Source organism: Mya arenaria, chromosome 7 (genome assembly GCF_026914265.1).
Source record: "Mya arenaria isolate MELC-2E11 chromosome 7, ASM2691426v1".
NCBI classification, from domain to species: domain Eukaryota; kingdom Metazoa; phylum Mollusca; class Bivalvia; order Myida; family Myidae; genus Mya; species Mya arenaria.
The window spans coordinates 36291774-36310356 of record NC_069128.1 but is presented as its reverse complement, the minus strand read 5'-3'; the positions used below and the strand labels follow the sequence as shown (position 1 = coordinate 36310356).

The following is an 18583-nucleotide window of genomic DNA, read 5'->3' as shown; positions in this document are numbered from 1 at the left end:
CTTAATTAAAAGTGAACTTTGTCATTGTACTTGCTGCATCTGCTGCTGATAATTCTACTGCTGCAGCTGCTAATGCTAATGCTACTGATACTCATATTTATTTGACTATCAGTTTAACTGTTATTTATCATTGCTCTAGACGATAACCTTTAGATAGGGGGCTCTAAACATGGCCTCTTAACCTGCTATATCGAAAAATGGATTAATTATAATTTCTCAGGACACGAACAAGTTAAATTTCGGACGAAGTGGTTGGGATTTATTTCACCGTTTTCTTCTGCCTGGTAGGTAGATTTGAAACTGGAACCTTACGGCAAACATACATTCAGTTGAACTTGGCCTTATTACACTTCAAACGAACGGATGTTTAGCGAAGTACACGCTCTAAAACTTAAACCGGATTCCTTGTTGTTAAAGTTCATCGATATGTTTGTTTAGAAAAGCTATGAGGGATTTTATGTCTATGGAGGTAATCTTTTTTAATCATTACATTTAAAAAAGGGGCTTTCAAACTGTTTGTATTGAATGATCAAGCCTTCATCAGTTGGAGTATTTGAAATCATGAATAGATTCGTTACCAACATACAGGTGTACATATTTTATATATAAAAAAGTAAATTACTATTTATGCTAAAATTGAAAAATGTATTATTAATATTTATAAATAATATTATTTGATACCGTTTTTATGAAAAAAAATTTTTCGACAAAATCTCTGAATAGCAAAATTTTAAAGGATGTTATAAAATCTCCACTGCTAGTTTAATTTCAGCATTTATTCGTAAAAACATAATCATATTTTCGAAAGTAAAGCTTTAAATCAATGATGATAACAACTGGAAATGGTCCTTAAAAGGAGGATTACAGTTACGTTACACCCAATACGATTGCACATGTCTAATGAGTTTATTGATTGTAACTTAGTATGAAACGTAGTTTGAAAAGTAAAATCAACTTAAGTATTTCACTGAAATGAACAATAAACTTCATAAATATTATTGTCAATCTTTTAAAGATGCACTCTTAATCCCAAATAAGATTTACCACTATTAATTATATTGTTTTTATATTCCAAAAGGAAGAAAAATTGTTAAAAATAATGGTTATAATGAAAGATATCGAGCTTAATTGAACGAAATGAGCATTTAACACGGTGTTTCTACCTTATGAGACTAAAGTAGACTATAGTAGACTACAGTTAATCTTTAAACATTCACCAATCATTTAAAAAATGCGCTTTCTGCTATTAAATTTACGGATACAATCTTGTTATCAGTAGTTGATATTTTCCATAAATGCATTATTTAGTAAATAGTTAAAGGTTCCTGAGTCAATAATTATGTTTGTTATACAAGTGTATGTATTGCTTTTGAATAAGAGAGTCACTTTAAAGATATTTTGAATCACCACACTGAAGGGCGACTGTTAAGATTCATTTGGTGCTTAATGAAATAAACGGTATATTCAAGGTTCTAGACACCTTAAGGTCCAACAAAGGTAAATACAGTATTTTCTCAAACTATGCATAGTTTTGTCAAATCGAACTAAAAGGAGGAGGCCAAATTTAAATAATTGTACATGATTAAAAGAGTAAACGCAACGATCATGTTCCTGTCTTATCTGAGTTTCCAAGATATCAAAAAGCGCATAAGGTTTTCCAGTTTAAATCATTTCCATCTGTGAGTACACATTCATATACCGACACTAAATTAGTGAGATTTGCGTAATAGACAAGCCCAGTAAATTTCGATTTGGAAAAACGTGCAAAAACTGTTTTTTTAACATACCTCCCAATTCTACTTCATATGTATTTGGATACATTACCAACTCAGTGTCACTGGCAGTTTATACTTGTATAAACGATATAGTCCGTATGTTAACAATTAAATCTGTCACAAGTCAACCGTGACGTTACTCATTTTTATTTCAAATGCAAATTCAACAAAACGGTCAGATCAACATTGAAACGAAAAGTTCACAAGGTTTCTACATCAAACCCCGATCGCTTCTGTCATCGTTTGACTTGATGTAAATGTTTTTAACACAAATATCGTCATCTACGCTAAAAATTTCGCTAATCAACTGATGATTTTGTTTGACATATGTATATCGTCAAAGAAAACAAGATTCGCACTGAGGAACCCAGAGGTTGTATAAGGCAATTCGTTAGTAACTCCGTCAAAACGGAAGAGCCAGACGGTAGAAAAAAATGCTCATCACTGGTGAGCTTAAAGGACGATACATAACCATGTCAATCATATTATTATAACTGCCAAGCATACACATGAAATGCATGCTTCGAAACTTAGGGAAATACCTTCTCTTTAATAGACCTTTGGAAAACTTTATAATTTGTACTCGTCTTACTCAGGTATCCTAGCACATCCCCCCTCTAATCCACGATGGCACCTAATCTACGAATCAAATATCGAAAGGCAATTTTTTAATAACTTGTTCCGACCACAGACCCTTCTTACTCTACTAACAAACCTATTCCCATTGTCTTTGATGTTTTTTTCTATAAAGGATTTTAATTTATCCAGATGCTCTTGACTCGATCAGGAACCTTAAATCTGCCAAGGCAACAGGACCGGACTGTGTTAATAGCTATTTTCTAAGCGAGATAGCAACACAACTTTCCCATCTCCTTCGATGCCTTTTTAATTACTCTCATCGTCTTGGAAAGGTATCTAACCAGTGGAGACTGGCTCATGTCTGCGCGATTCTTAAAAAGTCAAATCCCTAAGCTGACGGTAAGTACCGTCTCATATGCCTAATGAGTGGCAATAAGGTACTAGAAACACTTTTGCATAACCACATGTTCAACTTCTTTGTCATACTGACTTCTTTACTCCATTTGAGTCAGGCTTTGTTACCAAGGACTGAACTGTAAATCAACTTATACTATATATCTATCTAACTATCTATATATCATTCTTACTGCATTGCTCTAGATGAAGAAAAAAAATTAAGAGCAGTATTCTGTGACACCTCAAAAACTTTTGATAGCGTATTGCATAATGGCCTTCTTTTCAATCTTCGAGAAAGTGGTATTTCCAGTTACCTATTAGTATGGCTTACTGATTATCTATGTTAAAGACAACAGAGCGTTGTCGTGTCAGACACAATGTCAGATACGGTTTCAATATCTGCTTTGCAATGTTCAATTCTTTGAACCATACTCTTTTTGTCAATATAAATGATATCGATCATTTGTACGTTATTTTGAAAGTGAAAATACTATGCATATCATTGTCGATGACCTTTTTGCTGCTCAGCAACTAAATGGTGACATGGACAGAAAGGTTGCTTGTATTATTCAATCCTGCAAAACAGAATCACTTCTCATCTGTCGAAAAAACAAACAGACAGTCTAATCCACCTATCTTAATAATGTTAAAATAGAGGCAATTATTATTCATAAACATATTGGCGTCACTCTCCCCAATTATATTTCTTGTTAATGTCAACCGTAATCGATGTCATTTCTGCCATCTACAATATCCTCATGGAATGCTTTTCTGGTAACTGTTCGTTCCTCTACATCCTTGCCTGCCTTCAAGTACAATCTTAACAAGAATAAAAAATCAGTTCCTCATTTCTACTATGAGTGTGCAAATTAAGTGCCACGAATGTCAGTCTGCGGATGCACTTAAGTAATCTTAATGAACATTTGTTCTCTGAAACCATTATCAATAGCCTTAATTGTCAATGTGGTGAAATTGAGGACACCTACCATTTCTTCTTCACCAGTCACCTATATCATGCACAAGAACTCAACCTATTCGACAAACTGTCTGCTATTAGGCCTGTGTCACTTCAAATACAAATGTTTGAGTCGAAAAACTCCAGGGACCTGACCAACTCAACGATATTCAATAATAATCAGCACTTCATTCGCTAAACTCAACGTTTTTGACCTCCCTTAGGTAAATTAGAACACGCTTTATTCTACAACTGACCTGACCTGTCCATGCCCTCCCCCTCCCCCCCCCTCCCCCTCCACCTGTACATAACGTTTGCCTCTCCGTGGCAACTTCAGTACGTCAAACGCATTTTTACCACCTACTACTTTATACATTTGTCATTCATCTTATGCATCAAATTATAACAATTGCATTAATCTACAAATGATAAAAGCAATTACACTAGAACAAGCAGGATGAAAAAGTTACAAAAGCAAGGCAAAGTCTGTAGAAAATATTTTTGCTTTTTGCATGGATCAATTGTTTACCTTTAATTTATAAGTTCCTCGGAAAATCCTTAATTATTGATAATGATTAAACTTTATGTATCCTAAAATGCTCTTTTGAAAAGTATATTGTTTAAATAAAGTTTTTGACAATTTCTTTTTTCTTGCAATTATATCATCGGTGTCTTGTACCTTTAAGGCAAACATTGTGGCAATTCAATTGTGATTCTACAATTTCTCAGATATGTCATTTTTATTCGATTTTATTATTAATGTTTATGTATTTATGAGTTTTGTGTAAAATGTATGAAAAATGTTAATATAATTTTATATTGACCGTATTTTAAGTCACAACTAAATAACAGCTGTTTGAAAAAACATACGGATATTATTCCTAATCTTTGGCATGACTTGGCAAAATATAGGCTTATAGGCACGAAAAACGTCCTTTTGCTATGACACTGTCGGTTATAAAACCCGACAAAGAACTATCAATTGAGGCTTTTGTTAAGTTCACCCTAATCAATGATGTTAGTTTATGGGTTAAATTTATACATTGAATAAATATACAGTACAAAACAGAAAGTAGGTTATCGTTTTATATCAAACACATGAGCTAATAAAACAACAACATGAGCACCACAAAGTTTTATAGGACAACAACCTATTATTTGACACTATAAAGGTCATTTAATCGAGCCTAGTGCACCATTAAGACAAGTACGTTTTAAATTAAGATATAGTACATGACTACCATATCATTACATTTGGAAAATTAATGCATTTATCAAAGTGTGTTGATAAATGCTTATAAAATGTTTGAACTGAAACATGAGTAAACAGTAACAAACCTCGATAACTTAACAAAATATATAAAGGGTTCAGTAAACATGTCTGGAAACGAAATATAAAAACCTTAAACAAATGATCAGATTTGTAAATCTTAGAAAAGGTAAACTACTTTAAATCTTTTGGATTGATCTTTTAGTGATATTTCAACAAGATTTAAACAGATTCTTTGGCACAATCATAGTGCTGGTTATTGCTAAATCAAGTACGCCAGTCTATGTTGTTATTGTAGTGAAATTCAAAGTCATAGTGCTGGGTTTGCTATAAAAGGCTTGACCCACATTCATCAGATATATGTTTACCAATGTCTTGCAATAAGTATTGATTACCTAACTTTATTCAAATGGACTCATTAAAATGTACTTTGTATAATATCGAAGATAACTTTTAATTATTGTGAGTGAGTTTATGCCAAAATCCCTTAATCCGTTTATTCATATCACATTTTAGTGGAAAGAGATGTATGACAACGCTGCCAACTTTCCCCTTACTTGTTCATCATATCCATATATATTTTATCTATCGCCGTATGATCAAACAACTTAAGTAAAAGTATCAATGCCTCACTTACCTCTAAAAATACAGTCATTTGAAAAGCCTACAAAAATTGTGACAGAGTTAGTGAAAAATCTGGTCTTAAACTAAATAATAAAAATAAATGTTTACAAAATTGGTTTTCTGAAAGACAATAATGCTGTTTATTGCAAAGGTAAAGAATTTACATAGACATCAGATACAGAATCTACTCTCGGAATGATTATCACGAATAAAAGAAAACCACATTTGACTTTATCTTTTCCCCCAAAGTGCTTGAATTATACTCATGCTTAGATAGATAGATGAAACAAATATTTTCGTTGGCAAAGTGGATGCATTGTCACACACATTTCATCCCTTGACATGTCTTCAAAAAGCACCAGATAATATCTTTAAAGGTCTTAATTGAAAAAGGGTTAATTGCATTTGGAATGGGAAACCTGGTTATATATGTAGACAAACATTAATTAATTATTTTGAATGGGGCGGAATTAAAATGACTGACATGTTTGCAGATATAAATACTCTAAAAGCAGGATGTTAACATGTCAATTTAATGAAAACACTCTAACTGATTCGAAAACGTTTCATTTACAAGAGCTTCAAGATCACTGAAATTAATGTCTTAAGAATCAAAATTAAAAAAGGTGTTCTAGTATAATGAAAGACTCTTTGCTGTGAGATATACTTTAAGGTTGTACATTGATAAATTTTGACCGAAATTCGAATTCTCATCCGAAACAAATACATCGGATTTACTAGTATATTACATTTATTAGAAAGCCTAATTTTTAAGACCTGCTTTAGGCGAGATATAAAATTAATTGGTCACCTCTATGATATAAGAAGACAAAAAAATTGCGATTTTGTAAAATTTAGAAATTCATAATATGATCTACATCTTCCATAATTTCGAAACTACCATGTATTAATTTTTTGCATTCCAGTTGGCTGGAAAGACGAACGTTTAAATATTGATATGCATAATATAACACAACCTTTACTAATGATATATTGCTTGATAAAATGTTAAGGGTAAAACCCCGAACAGACTCTAATAGGAACATTAGATTAACCATAAAAAAGGGCAAAAGCTCATCAAACCAGAAGTAAAATAGAAAAATGAATTCACGCATTTAGTATGTAAATATATCTATTAAAAGGCCAAGTCCGACCTAGGTTAACATAATTAGAGAACACATTTAAAAGTGCGTATATACATATGATTGAGTCCCAAATAATGTCTGATAAAATCGCAAGGACCCCACGGTGATTTATTAAAACAAATATAAAAAATAGGGGAATCCTTAAAAGGACCGCTAAATAGCTCAATGCTTATAAGGTAGATAAATGGGCGTAGCATAGTGCTTTGTAAATAAAACCTGACCCTTCTTAAGGTTTTCAAATGAAATTTTCACATGAAGAAAGCTAAGCTCCTTAAGTTTCTTAAATTGATGTGATGCAAGCATTTTCGAATGAAAATAATCAATGTCGTTTAGTGCAAAATCCCCGATTGCATGAGTCATTAATTATTATTTGATTACCTCCCTTCAGTTGAATATAGTCAGCTTTTAATTGAACGATTCTTTGAAAATGACTGTAAGTATAATTGTTTTGTTTAAAATGTTAAAAACAAAATCTTCTTAATTATAATAGCGATAAACTCACTTTTGATCAAACTGGGTGTTAACAAAATTCAAAAAGGTTTAGAGAAGTGGATTGGATATATGTACAAAAATATTTTTTTACATTACATAATGAGACTTAAATTATTTTTATCGCACCATCGATAATAGATTAAGAAGCTTTCTGTAAAATTCATTAAGAAGATTTTGCCATAAGTCAAAATGTTGTTTAAATATAAAAATCTGGTCACAATTAAAGGAACAATATTCGAACTAAAATGACCTTCAAAAATATATTGTTTGGAATTAAAGAGTAACAAACTCCGAGAGTGAGGCTTATCATTTTCTCCCTTTATCAAATTTTATATTTATAAATGTAGTATAACTTTCGATGTTCCAGTATTGGGAGCTTTGTTAAGTTTCTCAAACAAAGGAAACAAAAAGAGAGCTATTTGGCAAAACGAAACGGAAGACTTTAGGTTCTTGCCCTAAAATGGAACAAAATCACACGAAATTGTTTCCTATTTTCATGGCAACTGAACATTTCTTCGTTTATAGAATTTTTCCTTATTTGACTTAATATTTATTTTCACTTATTATTTTGTTTAAACAATTACGATTGTTTTTTTTGATGTTGCCTTTTCCACAAATTTTTTTTTTCTTTAAAATCAGAACAAAAATAAAGCATTTTCTTACATATACCAATATCACCTCTGGAGTACATCTTTATAGCAGACACTTTTAAAATCATTTTAATTGATATCTCATAAAATATATTTCAAACATTATGTAAAATATATGTTATGTATGTTACTAAAATCGAATTATATCACTAAAAGCAATACTTAGTGGGAATTAACTTATGTATATAGCATAACATGGAAAAACCTTTTTTTTAATTTTTAATGTTTGTGTCATACAATCCGTGTGTATTTTACTATTACTGGTCAAAATAAGTCTTCGGTCACCAACACTTCACAACTTAATAACATAATTGGTCATAGACATAGTTTCATTAAACACTCTATAGGTAAATCTAAGATTCTCATTGGAAGATATAAGCTAAATATGGCATTCCTTGCTTGATTATTAACACATATTTTGGCATCTTCAACTTAAAAAAATACTCTTAGATATTAAAATGTTTCTATAATTCCAAGCTTGATCTAGCACAAACATATTTCATTCCGGTCTCGGTCTATTATCAACTACTAATATATTTGATTTATCTACATAACTTTCAAAATTTGCTGAAGTTATCCAAATCAGCGATGAATACAATAAATATTCTTCATTATTTGCGAAGACAACTGTATAATCAACAAATAAATTGACACTTAATTAAAAAAGAAGAATACACATTTATATTTTAGAAAAACAAACCCCTTTTTAAAAAATTAATAGTTCTTCTTAAACATCATGAACATCATATTAATATCTAAAATTGACCGAAACCGTAACAATCTTTATTGCACAATTATAATGACAAAGGAATTATGGAAATATATACAAATTAACAATACACATCAATTGTGTAACAAGTTCCTTTTGGAGAGGGACATATACAGTCATACCAGAATGGAACAAAACAATTATCTTATTATGAGTGAACAATGTATTTCTGGCAGGCTTTTGTGAAGATTCATTGTGCAATGACGGGACTATTCAATCATTCTAACAAATACTTAAGCATAAGTGAGTATGCTTTTTAAGCCGTACAAATATTGTTGGTTTTCGTATTGCCGCTGTGGTACCCTTGCCAGTAGTTGTATTTCAACAACAGCACTTTAATCACAATAACGGGGAAATGATGTTCATCTTTCACCCAAATTAATGCCCCCACAACCAGATGCGGCGGGAAAGGGGGGGGGACAATATAGTAGAAATCGTGAGTGAGGTCTGGGCTTGTCGTCTTAGCGTTACCAAAGCAACTTGTAATTATACAATTTTTAACTGGTAGTTATAAAAGGTTGTTAATGTTTTATAATATATCTTAACCGAAACGTTTTGTAGCATTATAATTGCTAAAAATTTACTTAAAAAATATATATATTTCCTCTCTATACTCCTTGCACTGCTTGCAATATCTTAGTACTTTAATTATCATTTTAGGTAGTCCGATGGAACGTCATTTGTTTACTGTTGACGATTGCCGTCACGCAAGGTAATTTATACTTACGTATTGGCTACATTCCTATTTGCATTAATGTATTGCACAAATGTATGAACTACATGCATTTAAATAAACATATTCGAAGATGTATAACATTACACTGAGGTCCTCTTTGCATAATGGTGACAGACTAGTCAGCACACAAATATTGAAATGACTAAACCTGAAGATAAAACAACAATATTGTAATATTTTGGTTTAAAAAAGCGAATGCCATATATCATTTTTTATAATACACGTGTAACCGGGTATACGATGTGTATATTGCGAAAGGCATTCTAAGAAGAGATAGTAGACGGAAGAAAAGAGTTGAGCAACGGAAGAGTATCACGGACGACAAGTACGGTGAAGTCATTGACTTAAACAACAGTCTTTAAGTGGTCCAAGGGCGGTTTCGAAATATAGATTGATAAAAGGACACAAGACGTGTTGCAACGGAGATAATTCTAGCGACATCGTGTTGAATACTGGCCCAGACAACATCCGCGTTCACAGAAAAAATACAAGTCAATGTAGCTGTTATAATGAACCAATTAAACTACCTATCTGGCAGGTCAAACACGTCCAACTGGTGTAGAATTGTTTAAACGTATATTTACTTATTCATATACGTGTTATCGATCTTTTACTTATTTTTCCCACTGTTATAAATCAACCTACAGCCTGGTTATTTAGGTAATACAAGCATGCATTATGTATAACTTACAACCCTTCGTGTTTGTGTTAAGTGTTCCAAAATACTTGCACACTTGGATCTAGTGATTTATCAGTTAGTGAACTGAAGAGTGTTTAATGAAGAGGACGGTAGTGTTTTTCTGAGGTCTATAAGTGGAACTGCTCAGGAAATTTCAGCCTGATGGAACTGGCGGAGAGGAGAGTGCCAAACATTGAAACGGAAGAAGAAACTGATTGACGAAATCTCATACACCTGCAATCTTTATTTAAAGAAATATAACTTATTTTCTTACGTTTAAGCTGTTTTTGAATCAAAAAGTGCAAAGCACAAACGGTTTCGCAATATGTTCCCATTGTTGAATCTTTTATTTAATATTACAGTTATTCATTTTTCAAAAGAGCTAGAAAGTGTGATCGCCCTGTAAATATTAAAATAATATGTATTGTATTTATGGTGAATTGGAATTAAAACACCAAAATAACAGGACCAGGGAACGACTTAAAGTTTAATATGCCTTAGTAAAACGAGTTCAGTAGGATAATCATTTACTAAACAGAAACATTTATTTATAGCCCTAAAAAGCGTCTAAGCAGAAATTGAACCCACTCGATAACATTTAAAATATCATTATCTGACGAGTCAAATGTAATAGTGTGCTCTGAATGATCTTTTTAACTGATCGACACAATCAGCATATTCATCATTTCCATCATTTTGCGCTAATACCATCAAATACCATCAAGTGGTTATCAACCCGTATACTAAATAAATTTTAATTTCAATGATTTTCTTTTTATTTCAGACAACATAGTATCCTCTATAGTAACACATAAAACATGTATCTTGCTCGTAAATATCGTACCTACTAGGTCAGGATTGGGTTTGTCTCGCGGTTAATTGTGTCCAATGACATATATTTGCATATGCACTATGATGATGACGTTGTATGTAACTTGTTTAACGTCCCTTTGTCATTAAACAATTGATGTCTTTTTTAACGTTTGTACAAATCAATCGCGTTGACAACCACCATCCCCGGGCTCTGATATTGTATATAGATGCACACATTAAACAAATACTGACTAAAACCACAAAACATAGAGCTAACATATTTAAAATAAAGCACCAAATATAGATAGCACTCACTAGATTAATTGGCTCGATGGCGAGGCTAAGCTTTTCCTTGTGATTTAGGTTCAGTTGTATCTTCAATATTGACTCACATGTACTTATTAGTTTAAAAAATATTAATCTTTTTCTCAGAACGGTAGGGTGTATTTATCAGATAAGCAATCCTAACAAATTACTACTGTAGCTCCTTATTAATCATTATATTCAAATCGTGTCCGAAAACTTCTCAGAAACTGCGGCGTCAATAGCTAGTATTTGTGCATATTAGGTTTGTTTAATTTTCCGACAAGCATTCATGAAGTTATAGTAAATTAAATTGTTTGAAAATTAATGCACATTATGTATTTGTTTCAACTGTGTCCGGACTTTGACCAACTAAAAAAAACACTTCAGGTTTTTAGTTCTGAAAATAACCAGTGTAGCATATCGGATTGATCGAAAACATATTATGGCCCATCAAGAGTTTTAAGGTTGTATGCCGCATGTCGACACACTTATCAATCTAATGTGAATTTGAACGCAAGCAGATATCGCAAAATAATCTTTGTGAGGAGCCGAGGGATATATAATTGTTAAAAATAACGCATATAATGGTAATGTGTGGACTCAAAGACCCTGCTTTACTCAGCCTTCAGTACAAATAGTCAAAACGTCTTTTTCCGGTGTTTCATTTAAGTATATAAACACTAGCAATACACTATGTCTTGTGAGATGAAAGCAATGTTCATATTTCCTACACATATAAGTTTATCAGTTAAAAAACTAGCTTAATGTTTTAAAAATTCATCAATCCACATTACCTTATCGCAGGCAATGACAAGCAATCATCGGTTACAGTTTGGGGCCAAATATTTACGGATTCATTTTTTTGCCTGTGAACAGAATTGTAAAAAAGTACACCTCAACGATTTCAGTGTTTCAATTCAGTATCGATATATATAAATATTTACTTATCCTGGTCGTTTGTTGATTACTTACTCACTGGTGATATGAGAGTCATAGCCATGGTTTAATACATAAAAATACTTATGCAAAAAGCTACAGAAACAAGTTCAGTAGCAAAAGGTTTAAACATAAACCCGGTTTAGTGGCACTGGGCAAACGCCAAAGACATATAACACAATATCACGGACAAGAAACATAGAAGAACAGCACAAAACTCCACAAAACGGTTGATAGTAAAGCAGTCTAGTTATGCAGTTGTCTTGGATATTGATATTCATAGCGATTTGACCAATTATTAAATAAATTATTTAAATTTCTATTCAACATGGAAATGACAAGTAAACCTCCCAGTAAATTTATATTTTACTGACCATTCCAAGGCGGTACCTACCACTCCTTGATAAACATACCTAGTTTTTTATATAGTATGTTTGCAATGTACTGTTTATTGAGTTTTGTGCTGTTCTTCCATGTTTCTTGTTTGTGATTTTTTGTTTTTATGTTCTTTGTCTTTGGCGTTTACCCAGTGCCATTAAACAGCGTTTATGTTTATGTTTTGCTACTGAGCTTGTTTATGTAGATTTTCGCATAAATATTTTCAGGAATATGCCTTTGCAACCTCTCATTATTTGGAAATTTCACCTTATGGGAACATTTTCCTTGACCCGAGTGCGTACTATTTAGATGTAAAGACTAAACATGCATTCATCATTTTATTATTCCATGACAATTAGTTGTCGGGTCAAATTGAGTGCTATACACTGAATTTACGAATTGAACGCTTTTGTGCGTATTATATTGCCAAATGAATGTTTAAACAATACGAAAAATAATTGTATTTCCTGCCATCAGCATATTAAAATACAAATGATACAAACTAACATTAATATAATTCGATTCATTGTTAATACTCTTTATAAGGTTCAGTTAAACAATTACAAGGCTGGTACGCCGGTTGTTACAGGCGTTAAAAACGCCTACTTCTCCAGTCCCTAACCCATGAGTACGAGAGCGAACTAATATTGCTAGCGCTAAAAGACAAATATTTCCGAAAAATTTACCCATTTTCTTAGGCGAATCAAACGTAAAGGATCAGAAAATACAAGATATGTCTATTTTTTCATTATAATTGGTCATTTTTCGACAAAGTTTTAAAATAAATTATTATGTAGAGTTTTTAGTTGTTGGTCCTAATTTACCAGTTATTGTTTACGTTGTACTTAAAGCTTAAGGCATGCTCACCTTAAAATGCGATTGCATTTGTTTTATGCTTTGAAATTCTAACCAACAAATTCGTTACTTTCAAAACAATTATATTTATTAACTTTGAGCTTACTGGTCTTGGACATTTAACCTAGACCTGTAACGAAACAGATCGCCGTTACCAATCTATATTAAGTAACGTTAAATATTCAAGATTCAAGATTCAATACATTAATTTAAGTAATTTTAACTCAATCGTATTCCTCATTACATGATCAAAATATAATTCAATTATACATATATACAATAATAACATAATAAGTTTTAATATGAGACACGACAGCTATACTATAATGACTATTAATAATTAGTATTTTGCACGTTAAATTAGTACTAAATAGTGTTTAGATTGACATTGAGGATGGACAAACAAGCGTTAGGCAAACTATTTAACTTATATTTGTCACGTACAGTTGCGTATCATATAACAATCATGTACTTTGTAAACAATCAAATTATATGAAGAAATATTATAAGTATATATATATAAATCAAGTAGGGTTAAATTCTAAACGTAAGCCTCACCTAAGTGTCAAAGAACTATTCAACCTTCTTTGATAATTTATGACTTGGAGCACTTTCTTTTGTTCAGTATGTTGAACTGAAACAAAGGTAGTAATAACAATAAAGTTGTTTAAAGTGTTCATAGTATGCAAAGCTGATATTAGGCTATGTACCCATGTAGGACTTGATATGGATTGCATTGATATGTGTCGATAGTCTTAAACGTTTTAATATACGATTTCAGGTGATTTGATATTTACATCCGACAAACAGTATGCACAACTACATGGTACTATAACGCTCACCTGCAACACAAGTGAAAGCGTTTCAGCGGTTGAGTTTCAGAGAGATGAAAACCGTTTGGGAATATGCAGAAAAGAAGTGGGATGTTCGACATCAAATGAAAGCAAATTTAGTTTGAAAATCAATTTACAGCCTGTTGGATACGACATATACACCTTAACGATAAACAATTTTGAAGTGAACGATACAGGCTTATATCGATGTCTCACATTCGATACCTTTTGGCAGGACTCTACAATACATATTACTCATGCAGGTAACTAAATACTTTTTGTTCCACTCCTGACAACAGCTCTATATGAAACAAAACATTAATTAATTAACAGGTTTAAAACAACATAAACACAAAGTGCGTGATATACAATGTATACCAGATGCACAGAATTTTATTAAATAGCGATTTTCGTGATTGAGGGTGAGAGCCCCATATTTAAATGATTTCGATGTTGGCGTGGTGTTTCGCGCTGAAATGGGTGTGACCCTGTAAATATGAGACATATTTATCCAATTAGAAAAATCAGATAAACAAGGTTAAGCCTTTCTTAGTGCTTTAAAACTGTCAAGCTCTCTTTGTACACTTGAAATTATGTTCCTGGTGGTTTAAGTAAGTCGAAACATGAACTTTATTGGAAATTGTTTCGAAGCTTGCCGCAACTATATCATACTTCTATTGACAAACACAATTATAGAATTTGTTTACTCTTGAAAAACATTGTTGCTGAGAACAACATATATCATTAACATTGGAACCATTCAAATTTTGGCCTTTCTTAACAAATTTTTCATGGTGGAGGGCCCTTAAAATATGAGCATTTTTATTCCGAATTGTTTCAAGAGCATTATAATTTTGTATTTTGTTTTTCAGTGGACATTAAGTCAGTGACACTAACTCCAAAGACTGACCTTATATCGGTAATTGAAAATGTCCCACAGATTTTCCGGTGCGTTACGTCAACGTGTCGTCCGGTGGCCACAATATCGTGGTATCTGGGTTCCACGCAAATCACATCTGGCAATGAGTCCAATTCTTTACAAGACGTCACTACTAGTACACTAAACTACACCTTCCAGAAAAGACACCAGGACAAGCGAATCCTCTGTCGAGGAAGTAATGGTGGTCAATTACTCACATCTGATAATCAACCAAGACTTAACGTTCTTTGTATGTGTTATTTTCATTAAATTTTAAATGCGCTGGAATTAATATTTTTAAGGGACGATGCCATACTAACGTTCCGTGATTAATAATTAGCTAACAATAATGTAACTGTATGTTAAGACGTTGGATTTAAGTGAGTTGGACGCAAAATCCTTAAAATAAATAGTTCGTGTAATAAAATGATTTATAAATTTCAATCGCATATACGACCTTACATATAATGCATGTTTACGTACATTGAAAGAGGCAATCTATCGAGTGAGCCATATCAAAATTGTATTTAGAACATCGTACAAAATAAAACAATTCTTCCATCATGCTGCGCAAAAAACAACAATAATACTGTCTTACTGTGTGAGATATTCTTCGAGAAAAATCAGTGCAATTCAGCAAATGAAATTTGTCAGTAGTTTTGATTTGAAAATGAAATACGATACCTTAATAATGTTTTTTTCTTTCAGGTACATACATTATAACTCATTTAGAATGACACTTACAAAACACAAGACATATTGCCGCCCATCTCCGGGACTGTCTGTATTAACCTCCTTATTGCATATAATAGAAAATGGAAAAGAAAAACACACCAATATATGAGACGATGCAATATGTAATGCACAATTGTCAGAAATACTACATTAATAGTATTTCATACCGAGTACTGATTTATTGTTTTAAAGCTGTGCAGTAAATGCAACGCATCAGATGGTATCTGCTGCCCCTTTCAAAAATCTTATTTATGTATTAACTTTTAGATGGACCAAGTAAACCCGTTTGCAGATTTGGTGGATCAGCCTTGTCCTCTGTTGTAACACTAAGAGAAGACTCAGAGTTTCGCCTTAACTGCACCAGCGACGGAAATCCGTTGCCAAGCTTTTCATGGATACATCCTGGAGGCGGACAATCTACTCGCCTCATCATAAGCAGCATTAAAAGAACGCACTCTGGAAGATATAGGATAATAGCAGAGAACAGATTGATTCCACTAGAGCAACAGTCCGTTTACCTCAGACAGGATATGCATCTCACAGTGGATGTGCAGTGTACGAGTATCCTCTTTTCTATTATTAATCTTTAATATTGAATTAATTGGAAACTTTGTTGATGCTGTTATTGTTTAATAATAATATTAATTATGCTTCCCGGTTATAAACATAGTGATACATCAGTGAAGCATAATGATATCTCACTGTTTCAAACATAGAACAAATTATTTTTTCACTATTATTAACTTTTATCCCGCTCTCTTCGACAACATGTACTAGACTTTGATACAATTTCAACGACATATTTTCCGCCCTGACTAAACGTTCGCATACAATTTTGTTTAATTTTCAAAAAAAAATCAAATATCTATTTCTATCCTTTTAATGCATATATTAAAGAACTATTGTTTATTTCTGTGTAATCACAACTTATTTTACCTCTTGACAACCGAAGGTAGATTTTGAAATATAAACTTTGGTGCTCACTCGGTGAAATATATATACCGATCACGGACGAAAACAATTATCCTCTATATAATGGATTTTGTTTTAACATAGATCCACCTGATCAACCACAGTGCCACTTGGGAGAAACTGCCATATCGACAAACACCGTATCTGCGATACGAGAACAAATTATCACAATTAGCTGTTTATGTGATAGCAATCCGCCATCAATATACTGGTGGTCTGGATATTCTTTTTCAAAATCTGGACAAGATCTACGCATTTTCGTTCAAAATGCAACAACTATAAACTTTACCATGGAAAACAGCATGCAGTTCACAATTGGAAACTCTACGCAAGGAAGACGTGTGTCGCCATTTGAGGTCAAAGTTCTTTGTAAGTAACTTTCACATTATGTATTTTGAAGAGGCATGTCTTCTTGTGTTTGTGTTCTGTCTTTGGCGTTTAACCTGTGATTAAACTGTTTGCTATTGAGCTTGTTTCTGTTGTTTTTCATATAAGTATTCTACTTAATAGCCCGTTCAGCTGAAACCAAAACACATTTCATTGATAATATGTGATAACTAGCGCGTTATTTTTCGTACCTGATATACATATTCCAAACAATAAAACCGAAAGCCGAGATCTTCAATCTAACACAAGTCAGTAATCTGCAATGGGGTAATAAGAGTTACATGACCTGAAATTAAAGTGATATTCTTATTCAAAATCAATACATATACATGCATAACAAACATTAATTTTGAGTGATGCAAGTTGAACTACTTACCAAATAATGCATTTATTGAAAATGTTAATTTCTGATTACACGATTGTAGCCGTGTTTTTAATAGCTGAAAATGCTAAAATATTAAATGGTTGGTAAATGCTAAAAGATTTACTGTGATCTACTATAGTCTCATAATGTAGAAATATCATGTTTTCTGCACCTTTCTTTAAATTTATCTCGGCTTCCTTCATAAGAACCATTGCTTTCGACATGTATTCATCCTTTTTGGTATATCAAAACAATTGAATTAATTTTCGTAAATCTTAGTTGGGAGTAAGATGGCATCTTTATTAACTTTTTGGGACACATAAGTATGACTTAAATCTAAAATGCTCTCATAATATACAATTTGAATAATACAAAGATTTCTGATTGGGAAAGCCTAGTAGTTGGAAATTCAAAAAAGAGCCTGTGTAGTTACAAGGTCCAAAGGAAAATGAATTAGATAAACAAACGCTTAAACATAACATTTATTCATAATAACGCTTGATGAGAACGCGGGCATTTTCTTTTTTTCTTAGCGATGTTTTCTTTAAAATAAAAAGAAATAAAAAAATATAAAATAAAAGTCTTTAAAATATAAACTTGTTAAACAATAAAGTGTTTGTAGTGATGATAAGGTAACTTTTACTTCAGTTCCTCCCGTGGTTAAGCCGCTGACGAACGTTACAGTAATCGAAGAAGGCACAGTTTCTGTGGTTTGTGAAATAACTGCTGGTGTTCCGAGCAAGAACGACTTTCAATGGGAAAGAATGTCTGATAGTTCCAAAGTCTCCATGGAGCAGACTCTTATTTTCGCCAACATTGATCGAAAACAGACTGGATACTACAAATGTACAGCTTCGAACAACATGGAACCCACAGGACATGACGCAGTCGTTGGCGCCAGTAGCAATACAGTTTACGTTGATGTGCAATGCAAGTCCAATACTGAAATCAGTCTAATTTGATTTTTAAGATTTGACATTGATAAATAGTACATTTTTTTTACTCATTGAAACAA

General features: G+C 32.4%; 1 protein-coding gene across 1 annotated transcript; it reads left to right on the top strand.

The window, feature by feature from the left end:
• The first annotated feature begins 434 nt into the window (after positions 1–434).
• LOC128241106 (MAM domain-containing glycosylphosphatidylinositol anchor protein 1-like) lies at positions 435–18530 on the top strand. Its single transcript, XM_052958084.1, has 7 exons — positions 435–469; positions 9316–9367; positions 14140–14454; positions 15064–15306; positions 16113–16400; positions 16902–17186; positions 18217–18530. The coding sequence occupies exons 1-7, from the start codon at positions 446–448 to the stop codon at positions 18528–18530; spliced, it is 1521 nt and encodes a 506-aa protein (XP_052814044.1). The 5' UTR covers positions 435–445.
• The last annotated feature ends 53 nt before the right edge of the window (positions 18531–18583 follow it).

Bases quoted from the DNA above. Each gene is read 5' to 3' on its own strand.
- LOC128241106 (XM_052958084.1), top strand. From the start codon at position 446: ATGAGGGATTTTATGTCTATGGAG. The intron at 14,455-15,063 runs GTAACTAAATAC...TTTGTTTTTCAG, and splicing joins AATACATATTACTCATGCAG to TGGACATTAAGTCAGTGACA. The intron at 16,401-16,901 runs GTACGAGTATCC...GTTTTAACATAG, and splicing joins TCTCACAGTGGATGTGCAGT to ATCCACCTGATCAACCACAG.